The sequence below is a fragment of the Sapajus apella genome, unplaced genomic scaffold (assembly GCF_009761245.1).
Source record: "Sapajus apella isolate SASKATOON/1434 unplaced genomic scaffold, GSC_monkey_1.0 scaffold1, whole genome shotgun sequence".
NCBI lineage: Eukaryota > Metazoa > Chordata > Mammalia > Primates > Cebidae > Sapajus > Sapajus apella.
In genome coordinates, this window is record NW_022436941.1 from 7,731,350 (window position 1) to 7,748,309 (window position 16,960).

The 16,960-nt window shown below is 40.4% G+C and overlaps 1 protein-coding gene across 2 annotated transcripts in view; it reads right to left on the reverse strand.

Moving 5' to 3' along the window:
- Window positions 1–16,960, reverse strand: part of HSPA4 (heat shock protein family A (Hsp70) member 4) — a 64,455-nt gene that overhangs the window by 9,706 nt on the left and 37,789 nt on the right. Inside the window, exons 8-14 of one of the 2 annotated variants that reach the window (XM_032253095.1) lie at window positions 9,696–9,772; window positions 8,002–8,153; window positions 7,401–7,507; window positions 6,997–7,130; window positions 5,960–6,141; window positions 4,584–4,671; window positions 417–571 (exon numbers count right to left, since the gene is read on the reverse strand). In XM_032253095.1, the coding sequence (XP_032108986.1) occupies window positions 417–571; window positions 4,584–4,671; window positions 5,960–6,141; window positions 6,997–7,130; window positions 7,401–7,507; window positions 8,002–8,153; window positions 9,696–9,772 (895 nt within the window). Of the gene's footprint in view, window positions 1–416; window positions 572–4,583; window positions 4,675–5,959; window positions 6,142–6,996; window positions 7,131–7,400; window positions 7,508–8,001; window positions 8,154–9,695; window positions 9,773–16,960 lie in introns of both variants that reach the window. The other variant, XM_032253032.1, reaches the window with a different exon arrangement.

Here is a 16,960-nt window from a genome sequence, read left to right on the forward strand (position 1 = left end):
TCTGCTTACTGACTGGCAACGGAAAAGGAATAAGCAAAATACTGCTACCGTTAATGCTATATGATTTCTCCTACTGATCAACTTCCAGGACCACCACCTCAAATATCCCAATCTCTAGTGAACAAATATACCCACATATTCAAAAATTAACAATACCTCCCCTACACTAAAGACATTATGTGTCAAAAATTTCGTTAACAGAGCTTCTAGCAATACATATTAGTACCAATGTAAAAGAACTGACATACCATGGAATCTATTGCTTCAACTTGCCCTTACAATACCACACAAAAGTCTAAATTATTTTCCCCAAGTCCAAACAATCAAAAATGCATAAAGTTACTAGACACAGAGTCTGAATGCCATGGTAACATTAATTTGTTAGCTCACTGTTCCAAAAGACTTTAAGTAACAACCTCATTTTCAATGTACAAGTTGAGCATCTCTCTGTCTATCTGCCATAATAGCTGATTCTCAATTGGCAGGTCCACAGTACTAGTCTTCACTTTTGCCTTCTTGGCTTGGGGTGGTTGGTCCATCTTTTTGTCCTTTGATCCAGCTTGAGAGGTCTAAAACAACAGAAATCATTAAAAACAAACATATATACAGACTACCTTAAACTTCAAAATGGGTCATGTTTGAAAAGCTGCTTTTACTTTTTTACTTTGTTCTTTGATGATGACCTAAGTAACTTTGGACTACCATAACATCTAAGAAAATTAAAAAATAAGTAAATAATGTTATGAGGTATCTAGAGTCAAATTCATAAAAATGGAAGCAGATGGTGGCTGTCAGGGGTTGGGGAAGGGAAAGTTATTTAATGGGTGTGGAGTTTCAGTTCTGCAAGATGAAGTTCTGAGGATTAGTTACACCACAATGTCTATACACTTAAAAACGGTTAAGATGTGGGAGGCCGAGGCGGGTGGATCACCCGAGGTTCGGAGTTCGAGACCAGCCTGACCAACATGGAGAAACCCTGTCTCTTTTGGAGGGGAAAAAAAAAAAACGGTTAAGATGGTAAATTTTATAAAATACTAACAATCTCCCATAATCCCTTATCAACATATAATCACTATTAAAAATTGTTCTCCTACTTTTATTTAAACATATAGACATGCAAATGAAGTTAGTGGAGAGGAGGGTATGAAATTTTTACTGATCAGCCAGGTGCCTATAATCTCAGCACTTTGGGAGGCTGAGGCAGGTGGATCACCTGAGGTCAGGAGTTTTGAGACCGGCCGGGCCAATATGGTGAAACCCTGCCTCTACTAAAAACACCAAAAATCAGCCGGGTTTAGTGGTGGGCACCTGTAATCTCAGCTACTCAGGAGGCTGAGACAGGAGAACTGCTTGAACCCAGAAGTGGATGCTGCAGTGAGCCAAGATCACACCATTGTACTCCAACCTGGGCAACAACAGCAAAACTCCGTCTCAAAAAAAGAAAAGGAAATTTTTATGGATCAGTAACATATTGGTAATGTGATTTCCATAATGTCTACAACTATTTACATTCTCACAAGGAGAAGCCTCATTCTACTACAACCAATCCACAAATGAGAATTCATTTAATGTTATCTCACTGTTATTTCAGTATGAGTTTCTTTTAACCTTTTTCAGACACTTACAAACCATACTTAACTACTTCCTCAAACTGCCTAGTAATATTTTATCCACTGTTTTCTTAGGATTGCAGTGATTTTTCCACTTAAACAATTGACTCTTCCAGTTTTTTCTGACTGTACTGTTTGTCTATATATAAGTTTTTACTGTCAAATGTATCCATCTTTTGAGATTACTTATTTGTTTTCATACTTTGAAAGCCCTTCCTCATCCACTGATTAGAAAAATATTCACTTCAACCTTTTTCCTTTTCAACTTTCAACTTTGGAATTCGTCTGGAATTCAATTTGTTCTATGATGAAGTAAAACTTTAATGTCATTTCCCCACCTCCTATCTAACTTAAGTCAGCTGCTGAAATTTATCTATCATTTCTATTTCATTTGCCTTAGAAGCAATAGTATGAAAAAGGCACTTTAGTTTTTGAGCCATCCCAAGGAAGCCTAGATAACTAATACCTCTAGAACTTCCCACAGCTCAAGGGCATTGGAGAGGGGCTGTCACTTCTCCCTTCTCTTCACCCATCTTCCACAAACACATAAGAGAACAAGTACTTGTCTCTGCCACTGTTGGCCCCATCCCACCCAACAACATAAAGAGTTTTCCATCTTGAAAAAGGACTGACCCAACTAAAGAATCTGTAAGCACAATTTCCTGTCCATTTTCTTAATATTACTTGCACAGCTAAAGGAAAGCAATTTATTTTTGTTAACTGACATAAAAATATAACAGACTTAAGCCACTTTAAGGTTCTGTCAAACTTTTTCTTTTTTTTTTTTTTTTTTTGAGACAGAGTCTCGCTATCTGTAGCCCAGGCTAGAGTGCAGTGGTATGATCTCAGCTCACTGCAACCTCTGCTTCCCAGCTCCTGGTTCAAGCAATTCTCCTGCCTCAGCCTCCGAGGTAGCTGGGATCACAGACGCACACCACCATGCCCGGCTTATTTTTGTACTTTTAGTAGAGACTGGGTTTCACCATGTTGGCCAGGCTGGTCTTGAACTCCTGACCTCGTGATCCGCCCACCTCAGCCTCCCAAAGTGCTGGGATTACAGATGTGAGCCACTGTAACCAGCCTCTATCAAACTTTTTTAAATACCACTTTTAAATAAGAAATTTTTTTTAAATTAGAAACTTTTTTAAATTAGAAACTCCTAAGATGGTGAGATTATACACTGCAATTTTATAACTAAAAAAGTATTTTCAATGCTAAAAAAAATTTAAACATCACAATTCAAAATTAAAGAATTAGGTTGTAAAGAATTCAAAAATGTTACTACTTATTTTGAAATAAATACATTATTTACATTACTCACGAAATATATTTAAATCCATTATTCCAATATTTGAAATAACTTTTTTTTAAGATGGAGTTTCGCTCTGTTACTCAGACTGGAGTACAGTAGCACAACCTCAGCTCACATAACCTCTGCCTCCCAGGTTCAAGAGACTCTCATGTCTCAGCCTCCCGGGTAGCTGGGACTATAAGCAGCGAACCACCCCACCTGGATAATTTTTGTTATTTTTAGTAGATAATGGGTTTCATTCACCATACTGGCCAGGCTGGTCTCAAACTCCTGACCCCCAAGTGATCCACCCACTTCGGCCCGCCAAACTGCTGGGATTACAGGTGTGAACCACCATGCCAGGCCTCATGCCTTTTTATTAAAAAGATGTTATTTTGGATGGGTTCGGTGGCTTACACCTATAATCCCAGCACTTTGGGAGGCCGAGGCAGGTAGATTCACTTGGGGTTAGGAGTTCAAGACCAGCCTTGGCAACATGATAAAACTTTGTCTCTACTAAAAATACAAAAATTATCCAGGCCTGGTGGTATACGCCTGTAGTCCCAGCTACCTGTGAGGCTGAGGCATGAGAATCACTTGAACCAGGAGGCAGGCAGGGGCTACAGTGAGTCAAGATCATGCCACTGTACTCCAGCTTGGGCAACAGTCAGAGTCCGTCTCAAAAAAAATAAATGAGTAAAAAATAGGCGGGGCACGGTGGCTCAAGCCTGTAATCCCAGCACTTTGGGAGGCTGAGGCGGGCAGATCACCAGGTCAAGAGATAGAGACCATCCTGGCAAACATGGTGAAACCCCATCTCCACTAAAAAAACAAAAATTAGCTAGGTATGGTGGCACATGCCTGTGGTCCCAGCTACTAGGGGGCTAAAGCAGGAGAATCGCTTGAACCCGGGAGGCAGAGGTTGCAATGAGCCGAGATAGCGCCACTGCACTCCAGCCTGGTGACAGACCAAGATTCCATCTCAGAAAAATAAAAACAAAAAGGCATGGATCAGGACACTGAAAATTTTTGAAAAAAATTTCAGTTCCATTATTATTTATCAATAATGAATAAATTATGGGTAGAATGACTAAGTATAAGCCATTCGAAAACTAGCATAAATAAATCACTAGCCTAGTAAAACTGGGATTCCTGGGTGCTTTCTTCCCATGCATCAACCAGAAGAGAGTTTAAAGGCCATGTTGTAAATGGCACATGACAAACCACTACAAAATCTTGCTTAAAAAAAAAACACAGTTAAAATAAATTAAGCGCTTCTAGTATAACTTCAAGACACTGCCCTTCAGCCAAAACTACATACTTCAAAAAGACTGCAATGCACACTCTAAAACACAACTCAGCTGGGTGTGGTGGCTAATCCCAGCACTTTGGGAGGCCAAAGCAGGTGGATCACCTGTGGTCAGGAGTTCGAGACTAGACTGACCAACATAGTGAAACCCCACCTGTACTAAAAAATACAAAAAAATTAGCTGGGCGTGGTGGCAGGCATCCGTAATCCAGCAGAGGTAGGAGAATCACTTGAACCCAGGAGGCAGAGGTTGCAATGAGCCAAGATCACGCCATTGCACTCCAGCCTGGGTAACAGAGGAAGACTCTTGTCTCAAAAAGAAAAAAAAAAAAAAAAAAAAAAACATACACACACCCCCCCCCCTCCCCTCCTTCCTTTTTTTCTGAATCTGCCTTATTATTTTCTGCTGGTGTCTGCTGCTGTTGCTCTTCAACATGTGGTTCCTCCTGGTCCACTTGCATCTTCTGAAAAACAGAGAAAATTAAATCCTGCAATTAGGAAAGCCTACGCAACCTTCATTACACACTGACAAAGTCACATGGTACGAAATTCCTGCTGAATTACAAGCAATCAGAAGGCCTACGCTTAAATTCCAGGTAGGCCACATTACCTAGAATACAGAAGTTTTCCTCTATGGATCTCAGTTAATACATCTGTAAAATGAGGGTAACACTCGCCCTCCCTACCCTTACATAAACAAAAATGACTGTGGAATTGCTTTGTGTGCCATTAAGTACTCATAGTTCACAATGTGGCAGCATTTAATCATCAGAATACAACCTGAAGAGAGCATAAGCTTCTCCAAGGTTCCTCACAGGTATTTTCTCACAAAGGTTCCCACTTTTTCAAACAGTTCCTAAGTCAGCCTCTCTTTATCCTCAAAAGCATGACCACTCCATGTGCTCTGGGAGGTGAACATGTTAAAATTACAAAGCCTAAGAATAATGAAGAAAGAAGAGGTTTGTGGAGAGCCTAAACCAGTGGTTCTCAATGCCTGCAACATATTAGAATGACCTGAGAAGCTTTTAAAACTACTGCTACCTGGGCCTCACCAGATCAACTCCAATAAAATCTGTGGGGATGAAACCCAAGCATTTGTATTTTTTTTTTTAATTTCCTTGAGACAAGAGTCACACTGTGTCACCCAGGCTAGAGTGCAGTGGCACAAACAGGACTCACTGCAGCCTCAACCTCCTGGGCTTAAGCAATCCTCCTGCCTCAGCCCCCGATATAGGTGGGACCACAGATGCATGCCACCACATCCAGCTAATTTTTTACTTTTTGTAGAGATGGACGTCTCACTTTGTTGCCCAGACCGGCCTCAAACTTCCAGGCTCAAGCAATCTTCCCACCTCAGCCTCCCAAAATGCTGGGATCACAGGTAATTTGTAGTTTTATAAAGCTTTGATTCTGATGCACAAAGACAAGACCCAGTGCATAATTCCAACAAATGAGTGTACAATCTATTCTACTTTTGAAAATAATTAACTGAGATGCAGAGCATTCTTCAATAACCAGAATCAAGAATAAGTTGAGAAGTCATGAAAGGAGAAATCAACTGTGTTCCATTTCTATACAAATTCTGCATAAAAATCTGTTGCTGGTTCACTTATATTGGGAGAAGAGGAAACATACAAATCCACTCTCACTCTGTCCCAATGCTCCTCCCTTGACAAAAAGTCTACTTGCCATTATTTCTAGACAAGCCACCTCTGGACCATCACAAAGAGTATACAATGTCTACATTACCTCTTCCTCCTTTGCATTCTGATCTGTTTCCATTGGCTCCTCATTTTCTTCAGACTTGTGTACCTCCACTAAGGATGCACTGGACACACTGAAAATGCCATGGACATTGACTCGAACTTTAACTTTCACTTTTGAACTGGAGCCATCAGACTGAGGAGTGACTTTCTGAACTGAAAACTGAGCTAGGGACATACGAGAGAAAAAAGAACACATAACCAAAGAGGATGAATTCAAGCAGGAATATATGCCTACACTGCTAGATTATGTCTACTTTTCAATGATGGGTCAGTAACATGATGCTTTAAATAAGCAATATGGGTCATCCTAAAATCTTATTAAAATCAGATTTCTCTTTCCTCCTTCACATATAGTCTAACTCTTAATTATCTTGCCCCAATTAAGAACTCAAATATCTCCCAATTCTTTCATTTATTGATATTTATCTTTATACACTACTTTCAGATAAATTCCTAAAACAGATTTGTCACATTCTCCTCTACTGAAAACAAAACAAAAAATAATACATTTTCTTGATTTCCAGGACTCTGACAAGTACGAGTTATCAGTTATTCCTAGTTTTATAGATGGGGAAAACAGAACAGGTTAACTTTCCACAGCTTCCAAATGACATTCAGGATACTCCTAATACTTTACCCACATATTGTAGGTCTTTATAGTATGACTAGTTTCTCTCTCTTCTCAACTAGTATTATTTCCACATAAGAGTTTCCCAGAGTCTATAAAAACTCTAGATAACATGGTTCTAAAACTTAGGATGTTTTGAAACTGTATCACTGCACTTGTTCTTTTTACTATGCCAGCTCTCTGAGTAGATAAGTTTTGTTTTGTTTGGTTTTTTAAATGGAGACAGGGTCTCACTGTATTGCCTAGGCTGGTCTCAAACTCCTAGGTTCAAGTGAACCTCCCGCATCAGTCTTCCAAAGTGTTGGGATTACAGGTGTGACCCACTGTGCCTGGTTTGTTTTTGTTGTTGTTGTTTTGCTTTTTTATTTTTTAATTTCCAATTCTTTACTTACCTATAGCAGGATCTGGATAGGGCAAATCTTGAGGAGAGCTGTAATAGGCCTCAAGAGTGAATGGTTCCTTTCTATAAAATGTAAGGACTTTAGAGAAAGGAGCAGCATGATTTTTGGAAAAGACTTCACAGTCACTGAATGGAGGAAAAAGACAAACACACAAATTCAGGATATTCCTAATACTTTACCCATATATCCTAGGTTTGTAATTACTGTATAGTGATAGTTTCTCTCTCGAGAATTCTCAGTTGGCATTATTTCCAGATTATAAGAGTTCCCAAGAATCTTTATATACAAAATCAGTAAAAAAGGAATATACATCAATCAGTACATAAAAGGCACCAATGGTTTCAGCCTAACAGTGAATTAACTTTAAGTATATAAATGAGTAATAAACATGATACCTTGACCCTTCTTCAGCTGGAGAATTCCATCTCAGGGATATTGGATATGGTACTACATCTGTGATAGAAAATTCTCTGACTTTGAAAGCAGGCGATAAGATGGCGCACTAAAATAATAATTTTCAAAAATTCCATTTAACAAATACAGACATTATAAACTGGTATCACTAAACCTACAAATGACTTCAGAAAATCAATGGTCTTTTTAAAATATTTACATTAATTAACAGTGTCTGAACAATTTTACAAACTTCTATCATGTCAATTACCTAAATAATCTAGCTATTCCTTATTTTTCCATTAACCCCAACCCTTATTTAATTGATATACACTATTTCATATAGATGTAGGCAAAAGCCCAAACTCTAGTCATACTTCAGGCTCAGACTTACCTATGTTTCTAGTGAATTAATTCATCTTATGTGCTACAGAGGGAAATTACTTTTAGGAACATCACCTCTACCTATTTTAAAACAAAGGTTTTGGAATCTCAACACCTTGAGATCACGCTTAGCTAACCGCAGGTTATTAGACACATAAACCACTGCCATCTTGTTATAATTATTTATAAATGGTTACCTATAAAAGAAAGAAAATTCACCTGCAATGCACAACCTCGAGTGACAGCTTCATCAGCATTTAATGTTGTACTAAGTTCTTTACCAAAAAATTTGCTGATCTTCTCTTTTACTGCAGGGATTCGTGTAGCACCACCAACTATCTCCACTGCATAAATATCTTCTTTCTTTAACTCTAAAGAATTAACGGAGTTTTTTTAATGAAATAAAAGAACAATAACATCTTATGATGATGAAATTACTCAGATGTGTAACAAAACTCTACTCCCTCACCCGCCTCCACAATGCACATACACTCATGCCCACACTCACAGAGGCATGTGGCATCTGGAAACAAGTAGGCGCTTTGATTTTCAAAACAATGGGGGAAGTGTAGCATAACAGTGGGATTTAGGAGGTGAGGGCCAGGAATACTCAATGTCCTGCAGTGTACAGGTCCTTAATCTCTCATACAATCTCACACAAAGAAGTATTAAAACATTAACAGACCAAACATTCAAGTATGCTAGCCATTATGAAAATAAGAGGGCCTCAAAACACTGAGTTATTCTGACCTGGCGTTAAAGGGAAAAAAAAAAAAAGGGTACTGAGAATCATATCCAGCCACTCCAGTGTTCTAATCCAGGGCATAAATATACTCCACAATAATTAAAACACAGGTGGAGGCCAGGCACAGGGGATCACACCTGTAATCCCAGTACTTTGGTAGGCTAGGGTGGGTGGATCATCTGAGGTCAGGAGTTAGAAACTAGCCTGGCCAACATGGTAAAATCCTGTCTCTACTAAAAATACAAAAATTAGCCAGACATGGTGGCACATGCCTGTAATCCCAGCTACTCAGGAGGCTGGGACAGAAGAATCACTTGAACCCAAGAGGCAGAGGTTACAGTGAGCCGAGATCATGCCACTGTACTCCAGCCTGGGTTGGACAGAGCAAGACGCCATCTCAAAAAATAAAATTAAAACAAAATATAAAATAAAACACAGGTAAATTTTCTTGAGGTCAGAAAGAAAGAAGGTGTGTATCAAAGATCTGCTGTTGCTCATAAAATACTTCTTAATGCCACCTGATTTTCTGGTCACATTTTACAGTATCTAACAACCATTGATAATTTCTTGAGAAGGGCTATTTAAAGAAATGGGCTTTTCCAGTGTGGAAATAAGCCCATTTGCCATCATCACTAATTAAAGAGGAAGGCCTGTCCCAAGCTGACAGTGTATCTCAAAAATCTGAAATAGCAATCAACACAACAGTGAAGTCCAGGTAAACGCACTGTCAAAGTTTTTAGGAAAATTAGTATATATTCCTGAATCAAACAGCCCTTTTAGCCTGAGACAAAATTAAAACATCTTGTTAAATAAGTATGTGGTTATCATACCTTCCCTTTGCTGCAGCTCTCATCCAGCTAAGGAAGAATTCACTGACAGAAAGGCTTACAAGACTACAGTACTAGCACAGCTAAAGACAATTTTTATTACCATGAAATAACTGTAAGGCTTACAACTTTCCGTCTGAATTCAGTTTATTGGTGAAACTTTTATTAGATTTCCCTAGACATTTCAAAAGATTACTTTGGGCAGGGGGAAGATGCAGATAAAAAGAACCTTAATATAACACCACTGAATTACTTACTACAACAAAAATTTGTATCACTGTTTGCAAAAATAAGATAATAAATAACAATTTCCAAAGAGTCTGAGGTACGAAAATACTTACTGGCTTGTTCCAAAACACTACGAAGTGGTGGCTCCACTCTAGCTAAGAGATCGCTGCACATCTCCAGAAATTTGCCTCTATTTAAAAAAAAAAAAAAAAAAGCACATTAAACCACATTCCACTATTATGTGGACTGCATGGCTGCAATAAAAAAACAGGTAACAACAAGTGCTGGCAAGATGTGGAGACACTGGATCCCTCATACATTCCTAGGTAACAGAAAATTAAAATGGTGCAGCCACTTAAAGTGTTTGGCAGTTCTTCAAGATGTTAAACAGAGTTAGCATATGATTCAACAATTCCAATCTAGGTATATAGCCAAAAGAACAGAAAATACATGTTTACACACAAAACTGGTATATCAATGTTCACAAGCAGCCACTTTGCTCCTAATAGCCAAAAATCAGAAACAACCCAGATGCCTATCAACTGTATGCAGCAATAAAAATAAATGAATATAATAAGAGAAACTGATGCATATTACAACACATGAAAACATTATGCTGGGTTAAAGAAGCCAGCCAAACAAGAAGACATATTTATGTGAAATATGGCTACCAATGACTAAATGGAGGCAGAAGAGATAGGGAGGACAGCTATTGAGTACAGGGTGTTCTCTCTCTCTCTCTCTTTCTCTCTCTCTCTCTCTCTCGGCACGGTGTCGCTCTATTGCCCAGACTGGAATGCAATGGCACAATCTCAGCTCACTCTCACTGCAACCTCAGGGAGCTCCCAGGCTCAGGTGATTTTCCCACCTTAGCCTCCTAAGTACCTGGGTCTACAGGCAGGCACAACCATGTCTCTTTCTTTACATTAATATACATTTTCAGATATTTTCGGTTTACAGAGAAAGGCTTAGTTTTTTTGATAATAAGAATCCCCATATATCCCCTCCTCACCCCCAGCCCAGTTTCTCTATTAACATCTTACATGAGTATGGTACATTTGTTACAATTAATTTGTTACATTAGTATGGTACATTTGTCAGTGCTGATAGATATGATAGTTTCTATTAGTGTTCTGAGTTTTGACAATGTGTAAGTATTCACCACTTCAGTAACATATAGAATAGTCTCACTGCCCTAAAACTTCCCCCTGTGCTCCAACTATTCATCCCTCCATGCTCCAAACTCCGGGTAACCGACTGTTATATATTGTCTGCATAGTTTTTGTTGTCGTCGTTGTTGTTTGAGACATGTACCAGAGGGAGTTTCCTGGGGCTGCTTGCCCCTAACAAGACAGAGTTTCCCTCTTGTTGCCAAGGCTGGAGTGCAATGGCACAATCCCAGCTCACTGCAACCTCCACTTTCCAGGTTCAAGTGATTCTCCTGCCTCAGCCTCCCAAGTAGCTGGGATTACAGGTGTGCACCACCACACCTGGCTAATTTTGTATTTTTTTTAATAGAGATAGGGTTTCATCATGTTGGTCAGGCTGGTCTAGAACTCCTGACCTCAACTAATCCACCTGCCTCGGCCTCCCAAAGTGCTGGGATTACAGGTGTGCACCATCATGCCCAGCTGTCTGCAGTTTTGCCTTTTCCAAAATGTCATAAAGTTGGAATCCTATAGTATGCAGATTTTTCAAATTGGCTTCACTTGGCAATATGCATTTAACGCTCCTCCTTGTCTTCACAGCCTGATTGCTCATTTAGTGTTCAAGAAGTAGTGAAGATGTTCTAAAATTTAGTTGTGATGATGGCTGCCAAGCTCTACAAATATACTTTAAAAAAAAAGTTTTAGGAGGAAGATCCAAGATGGCCGTTTAGGAACAGCTCAGGATTGCTGCTCCCAGTGAAAGCGCAGAGGGTGAGTGGACGCCGCATTTTTATTGCCCATAGACTAGGAAATTCCCAGGCGGAGGAGCTCCACGGTCGCTAGCGCGGCTGTTTCAGCCAGTGCCACTGCTTTGCCCGGCGCGGCTGCTTTGTCGGCGCCCCGGAGCAGCGGTTCTCCGTACAAAATACATCGGTCCGGGTGCCCTTTTGGCTGGTGATTGGAGCCACGGGAAGTCGCCCATTCATCTGTTTAAAAAGGGGACTAAGCAGGGAACCAGGACAGTAGATTCCAGGGCAAAAAAAAAAAAAAAAAAAAAAAGGCGCCACAAACCTCAGTGCCGCTGTTTAAGCCAGCGCAGTGAGTGGCCACAAGGGAAAACAGACCCCAGCGCCTCTTCAACAGGCGACTGGAACACCAACTTAAAAAAGGCTCTGAGGCAGGGAGCCAGGCGATCAGGCTTGGCTGGTCCCACCCCCACAAAAGAACAGCAACCAGAAACTCCGGATAGAGACTTTCACAGCAAGCGCAGCTGAACCCAGGACGGTCCAGCTCTGTGGGGGAGGGGCGTCCGCCATTACCAAGGCAGCCCGCCGTTGCCAAGGCAACCCGCCACAGAAGAGAGACTCCGCCTCAACAGAGGCCAGCCACCATCGCCAAAGCAGTTCTAACTACACCCATATAAACAGGACTGCAGGGAAGTTCACTCGGCAGCAGGGAGGAGCCCACAGCAGCTCAGCAAAGCCTCTACAGGCCAACAGTGACTAGGCTGCCTCCTTGCTGGGCAGGGCAGGTCTGAAGGAAAAAAAAAAACAGAAGGCAGCAGCATAACGGAAACTCATAAATAAAGCCCTAAATCCCTGGGACAGAGCACCTGGGAACAAAAAGCAGTTTATGAGTTCTGCTGCAGCAGACCTAAACGTACCTGCCCAGCAGCTCTGAATGAACAACAACAGAGCTCACAGCTCATCATTTGAGCTCCTATAAAGAAGAGACCGTCTCCTCAAGCAGCTCCCTGACCCCTATATATCCAAAGAGACACCTCATAAAAGAGAGATCAGCTTGACACTAGGCGGGTATCCTTCTGGGACGAAGAGAGCAGAAGAAGAAAACTGGTAACAACCCTTGCTGTTCAGCAGCTGCTGCAGGTGAACCCCAGGCAAGCAGGGCCTGGAGTGAACCTCAGCAGACCTACAGCAGAGGGGCCAGACTGTCAGAAGGAAAACCAAGAAACAGAAATAACCTCATCATCAACAAACAGAACGTCAATCTGAAAGATTTGAGACCCAATCTGAAAGCCAGCAACTACAAAGTCGACAGGTGGATAAATCCTTAAAGATGGGAAGAAACCAGCACAAAAAGGATGAAAACACCCGAAACCAGAACACCTCTCCTCCTAAAAGGGATCACAACTCCTCACCAGCAAGGGAACAAGGTTGGAGGGAGAATGAGTGTGATGAAATGACAGAATCAGACTTCAGAAGGTGGGTAGTAAGAAACTTCTGTGAACTTAAAGAACATGTTCTAACCAAACGCAAAGATACTAAGAACCTTGAAAAAAGATTTGACGAAATGCTAACAAGAATGGACAAAATAGAAAGGAATATAAGTGAATTGATGGAGCTGAAAAATGCAACACGAGAACTTCGTGAAGCATGCACAAGTATCAACAGCCAAATTGACCAAGCAGAAGAAAGGATATCAGAGGTCGAAAATCAACTCAATGAAATAAAACGGGAAGGCAAGACTGGAGAAAAAAGGGTAAAAAGGAATGAACAAAGTCTCCAAGAAATGTGGGACTATGTGAAAAGACCTAATCTACGTTTGATAGGCGTACCCGAATGCGACGAAGAGAATGAATCCAAGCTGGAAAATACTCTTCAGGATATTATCCAGGAAAACTTCCCCAACCTAGCAAGGCAGGCAAACATTCAAGTCCAGGAAATACAGAGAACACCACAAAGATATTCGTCAAGAAGAGCAACCCCAAGGCACATAATTGTTAGATTCACCAGGGTCGAAATGAAGGAGAAAATACTAAGGGCGGCCAGAGAGAAAGGTCGGGTTACCCACAAAGGGAAGCCCATCAGACTCACAGCAGATCTCTCAGCAGAAACCCTACAAGCCAGAAGAAAGTGGGGGCCAATGTTCAACATCCTTAAAGAAAAGAACTTTCAACCCAGAATCTCCTATCCAGCCAAACTAAGCTTCATAAGTGAAGGAAAAATAAAATCCTTTGGGAACATGCAAGTACTCAGAGATTTCGTCACCACCAGGCCAGCTCTACAAGAGCTCCTGAAAGAGGCTCTACACATGTAAAGGAACAACAAGTACCAGCTCAACTAAAGGGCAAAACACCCAGCTAAAACCAAAATGGCAGTATCAAATTCACACATAACAATATTAACCCTAAATGTAAATGGACTAAATGCCCCAATCAAAAGACACAGACTGGCAAACTGGATAAAAAGACAAAACCCATCGGTGTGCTGTATCCAGGAAACCCATCTCACATGCAAGGATACACAAAGGCTCAAAATAAAGGGATGGAGGAAGATTTACCAAGCAAACGGAGAGCATAAAAAAGCAGGAGTTGCAATTCTCATCTCTGATAAATTAGACTTTAAAGCAACAAAGATCATAAGAGACAAAGAGGGACATTACATAATGGTAAAAGGATCAATGCAACAAGAAGAGCTAAGGATCCTAAATATATACGCACCCAATATAGGAGCACCCAGATACATAAGGCAAGTTCTTAATGACTTACAAAGAGACTTAGACTCCCACACAATAATAGTGGGAGACTTTAACACCCCATTGTCAACATTAGACAGATCAACCAGACAGAAAATTAACAAGGATATCCAGGACTTGAACTCAGACCTGGACCAAGCAAACCTAATAGACATTTACAGAACTCTCCACCCCAAATCCACAGAATATACATTCTTCTCAGCACCACATCACACCTACTCTAAAATTGACCACATAATTGGGAGTAAATCACTCCTCAGCAAATGCAAAAGAACAGAAATCGTAACAGTCTCTCAGAGCACAGTGCAATCAACTTAGAACTCAGAATTCAAAAACTAACCCAGAACCACACAGCTTCATGGAAACTGAACAACTTGCTCTTGAATGTTGACTGGATAAACAATGAAATGAAGACAGAAATAAAGATGTTCTTCGAAACCAACAAGAATGAAGACACAACATACCAGAATCTCTGGGACACATTTACAGCAGTCTCTAGAGGAAAATATATAGCAATAAGTGCCCACATGAGAAGCAAGGAGAGATCAAAAATTGACACCCTATTGTCAAAACTGAAAGAGCTAGAGGAGCAAGATAAAAAAAAACTCAAAGTCTAGCAGAAGACAAGAAATAGCTAAGATCAGAGCAGAACTGAAGGAGATAGAGACACAAAAAACCCTTCAAAAAATCAATAAATCCAGGAGCTGGTTTTTTGAAAAGATCAACAAAATAGACCACTAGCCAGATTAATAAAAAAGAAAAGAGAGAATAACCAAATTGATGCAATAAAAAACGATAAAGGGGATATCACCACAGATTCCACAGAAATTCAAACCATCATCAGAGATTATTACAAACAACTCTATGCACACAAACTAATAAACCTGGAAGAAATGGATAAATTCCTGGACACTTGCCTCCTGCCAAGCCTAAACCAGGAAGAAGCCGAAACCCTGAACAGACCCATAACAAGGTCTGAAGTTGAGGCAGCAATTAAGAGCTTACCACCCAAAAAACGCCCAGGACCACATGGGTTCACAGCTGAATTCTACCAGACATACAAAGAGGAGCTGGTACCATTTCTTCTGAAACTATTCCAAACAATACAAAAAGAGGGAATTCTTCCCAAATCATTTTATGACACCAACATCATTCTGATTCCAAAACCCGACAGAGACTCAACAAGAAAAGAAAACTTCAGGCCAATATCCATGATGAGCATAGATGCAAAAACCTTCAATAAAATACTGACAAGCCGATTGCAACAGCACATCAAAAAGCTTATCCACCATGATCAAGTAGGCTTCATCCCGGGGATGCAAGGCTGGTTCAACATACGCAAGTCTATAAACGTAATTCACCACATAAACAGAACCAAAGACAAAAACCACGATTATCTCAATTGATGCAGAGAAGGCCTTTGACAAAATTCAACAGTCCTTTATGCTAAAAACACTGAATAAGCTAGGTATCGATGGAACGTATCTCAAAATAATAAAAGCTATTTATGACAAACCAACAGCCAATATCATACTGAATGGGCAAAAACTGGAAGCATTCCCCTTGAAATGTGGCACCAGACAAGGATGCCCTCTCTCACCACTGCTATTCAATATAGTATTAGAAGTTCTAGCCAGAGCAATCAGGCAAGAAAAAGAAATAAAGGGCATTCAAATAGGAAAGGAGGAAGTCAAATTGTCTCTATTTGCAGACGACATGATTGTATATCTAGAAGACCCCATCGTCTCAGCCCCAAACCTCCTGAAACTGATAAGCAAGTTCAGCAAAGTCTCAGGATACAAAATCAATGTGCAAAAATCACATGCATTCCTATACACCAGTAACAGACTTAAAGAGAGCCAAATCAAGAACAAACTTCCATTCACAATTGCCACAAAGAGAATAAAATACCTAGGAATACAACTAACAAGGAACGTAAAGGACCTCTTCAAGGAGAACTACAAGCCACTGCTCAATGAAATAAGAGAGGACACAAACAGATGGAGAAACATTCCATGTTCATGGTTAGGAAGAATCAATATCGTGAAAATGGCCATACTGCCCAAAGTAATTTACAGATTCAATGCTATCCCCATCAAACTACCAATGACCTTCTCCACAGAACTGGAAAAAACCACCTTAAACTTCATATGGAACCAAAAGAGAGCCTGCATAGCCAAGTCAATTCTAAGCAAAAAGAACAAAGCGGGGGGCATCACACTACCGGACTTCAAACTATACTACAAGGCTACAGTAATCAAAACAGCATGGTACTGGTACCAAAACAGGGATATAGACCAATGGAACAGAACAGAGGTCTCGGAGGCAATACCACATATGTACAACCATCTGATCTTTGACAAACCAGACAAAAACAAGCAATGGGGAAAGGATTCCCTGTTCAATAAATGGTGTTGGGAAAGTTGGCTAGCCATGTGCAGAAAGCAGAAACTGGACTCCTTCCTGACACCTTACACTAAAATTAACTCCAGATGGATTAAAGACTTAAACATAAGACCTAACACCATAAAAACCCTAGAAGAAAATCTAGGCAAAACCATTCAGGACATAGGTGTAGGCAAGGACTTCATGACCAAAACACCAAAAGCATTGACAACAAAAGCCAAAATAGACAAATGGGACCTAATCAAACTCCACAGCTTCTGCCCAGCAAAAGAAACAATCATTAGAGTGAATCAGCAACCAACAGAATGGGAAAAAAATTTTGCAGTTTA